A 2,805-nucleotide genomic window follows, 5' to 3' on the forward strand; every position below is an offset into this window, starting at 1 on the left:
CTATCTATCTAGATGTTCTTTGAACTGAATGGAAAGAAACAGACACTTGTGAAAGGCCTTTAGGAACTGGAGCTAACTGTACAAACTAGTTCTGACAGCACTAATAATAAGAGTGAGGCAACTCAGTCTCTTTCCTATTTAAGAAATGATWGGGCACCAGACTTGCCGAATATAAAAGAGTTACCTAACTGCTTAGTTTGAATGCTCTGAAGTYGCATAGCACCAAGGATCCAGCTGGTAAAGCTGGTATGAAAAGACCACTTCACGAAGCAATGTTTTGTTATCCTCTGAGGTTCTTTTTTTACAGGGAAAACTCTAAGAAACTTGATGGGGGAGAGGAGGGGAGACCCAAAGGAGAAGCAGATGGCTTGCAACTATGATTTTCTGTATTTGTCAACTAGTATGTGAAAGGATGGAGAAACAAGGTGGGAGTCTTGTAAAATGTTCTGGTTTGATGGATGATGGAGATCCTTCGTTTCTTGTAGAGCCACTACTTCATTTCATCTGCTAAAGCTATATAATACTGGACTCAAGGTACTCCTTATGATTAGAGTAAAAAAAACAAGTACCTGAAATATCTCCATGAATTGGYGGCTGCTTTGAAGATAAAGGATGGCCTTTCTTCTTCTGTGTGTTTTATTTAATCATGGACAGAAGTGCTTTCACATTGTTGTCTTTCTGTTTGAAAGTGGCTGGAGTGGAGTCCATGCATCACCTGAATAACTTAGATTTTATATTGGCATCCTCCTGGATCAGTGACTTGATGAGAGGTGGGGATGTGAGAATGCAAGACTACAGGATAGTGGGGACTGGCCCGAACTAGGGGAGCAGCAGGGTAGTAAAGAGAGTAATAGCAAATGGCATCACTGAGCAAGGTTGCTCTGTGGAGATAATCATTCCAATATGAGGCCATGGGCTAGGCAGGCCAAGGAAGCRGAGAAGGCATGTTTTCAATCACACTGCAGTAAGTAATTTGGTTGTTTCTTTCAGAGAAGCGTTTTTATAAAATAGAAAGGGGGAAGGGAATCCTCAAACAGAAAAGAATCCATTAAAATGAAAGAACATGGTCTGGTCTGGAACGATCCTTTAGACCACTAACAGCAAAATGTTGGAATGGCTYATCTATATTAAAATACTGCTGAATTACTGATGCTGTCAAATTGTATTCAAAGTGTGTTCTTTAAGTAAGGTATCTTCTGCCTAAATGTTTTAGACTTGTCAGTTCTTTGCTAATAAAGTATCTGTGTCATTAGGAGYCTTTTATGTGTTCAGAGCTGTCCATTTTAAGTACTTTAAATTTCCTTTTTTAAATAAGAATTGCAATTAATCAACTAAACCAAATTATTCTGCATGTTATGACAATGGTCCACTTCATCTGAAGTGCTTCCCTSTAATACTAATGACTGTAGGCTACACCTGAACAAAACTGCATTTTTTTTTGTCATAATACTTTCTGTCCCTTAAAGAGTTGTTCTGGGGTCTTAAAGCAACTGCATATTACACTGAAGTAATGAGACCTCTTAATAACTTCTGTGTTTTGGGAAGGTGTTGGAAGAGTGCTGTTAAGGCCTAAGTCYAGAGATTGACTTTTTTGCACCATATCCTCCTTTTGTATACCTAGTGCTGACCCCACAAATATGTATTTCTCTATCATCTCGTATGTCCAAGGAAGAATAGCACTTTCTGACTTTGGTGTTGGTAAAGCAGACAGAAGGAAGAGTAGATGCTGAGGAAAGGTGAACAGTGAGAATATGTTCTTTATACATGAAAGAAGTACATCAACAGAATCAGTACAGGCCCTTTACRGGGTAGGTTTTGGTGTGACAGCTGTGTGAGCTGGGGAGGGGAGCGCCAGGGAGGGCGGCAGGACCCAGAGCCCTGGAGAGCAGGGGAAGCTCCTTCCCTCACAGCTGAGTCCCTGAGCCCCATCTCCTCAGGACAGCCTCCCTCCCTACGAGTTCTGTCACATGCCCCTCGTGTGGCGAAGCGGTGCCCCGAAGGCCTGCTGGCTGGGGAAGCCCTGAGAGCCCTCTGCGTGCCCGCTGACCAGGCCCCAGGCCGCCAGCTGCACCAGGCCTTCAACCGGGGAGCGAAGTACGGCAACGGGCTTTCCCGCGGGGGGCTGCTCCCGCGAACGCGGCCCGGAGGGGCTTCCCCGCCGCCCCGAGAGGAGGGCTGGGATCCAGGGGGCTCCGCGGCGGCGAGGAAGCCGCACCCAGCCGGCGCCTCGCGCCGCGCCACCCGCGAAGGCGCTTCCCCGTTTGAAAATAAACGGCCGCCGCGCCCCGGGCCGCCACCGCCGAGTTCGGGCCGCGCTCCGCGCCGCGTTTTGCAGGCGGCCGGGAGCGCCCCTCCGCGCCGCCAGGCCCCCTCGGCGCGCGCGCCGCGCTGTACTATTTGAGGGCGGCGCGGGTGGAAGAACACGGCGCGGCGCCACCCGCGGCGCGAGGCCGGCCGGCGCAGGGATCTGCGCCGCGCGCGCGGTGCTGAGGCCGGCTGTCACTCATCCGCGGCGCGGCGCCGGGACGCGGCCGGGGCGCAGCCGGCAGAAGGCAGCCGGGCGGGCAGGGTGCGAGGCGCGCGGGGGCCGCGCCGAGGGACGCCCAGAGCGGACGCCGAGAGCAGCGGGAGCGGAAGGAGCGGAGCGGGGAGAGGAGGAAAGGGAAAGGGCGAGCGAGCCGCCTTTCGTCCGAATTGCGGGAAAATTCTRTTTCGCCAGCGGCTCCCTCTTCTCCAGCCGGCTGCAATGCTGCCAGCCACGGCGCTGCCCTGGACGTTGTTTTTCCTCGGAGCCGCAGGTACCCG

General features: G+C 51.4%; 1 protein-coding gene across 3 annotated transcripts in view; it reads left to right on the top strand.

Annotated features, from left to right (window-relative positions):
• The first annotated feature begins 2,400 nt into the window (after positions 1–2,400).
• Positions 2,401–2,805, top strand: part of NCAM1 (neural cell adhesion molecule 1) — a 141,954-nt gene continuing 141,549 nt past the window's right edge. The window contains exon 1 of one of the 3 annotated variants that reach the window (XM_085316889.1): positions 2,401–2,798. In XM_085316889.1, coding sequence (XP_085173015.1) covers positions 2,747–2,798 — 52 coding nt within the window. In that variant the 5' untranslated portion in view covers positions 2,401–2,746. The remainder of the gene's footprint in view (positions 2,799–2,805) is intronic. The other 2 variants (XM_085316887.1, XM_085316888.1) reach the window with 2 other exon arrangements.

This window comes from Rhea americana, unplaced genomic scaffold, assembly GCF_003343005.1.
Source record: "Rhea americana isolate MKP2758 unplaced genomic scaffold, rheAme1 scaffold_48, whole genome shotgun sequence".
Taxonomy (NCBI): domain Eukaryota; kingdom Metazoa; phylum Chordata; class Aves; order Rheiformes; family Rheidae; genus Rhea; species Rhea americana.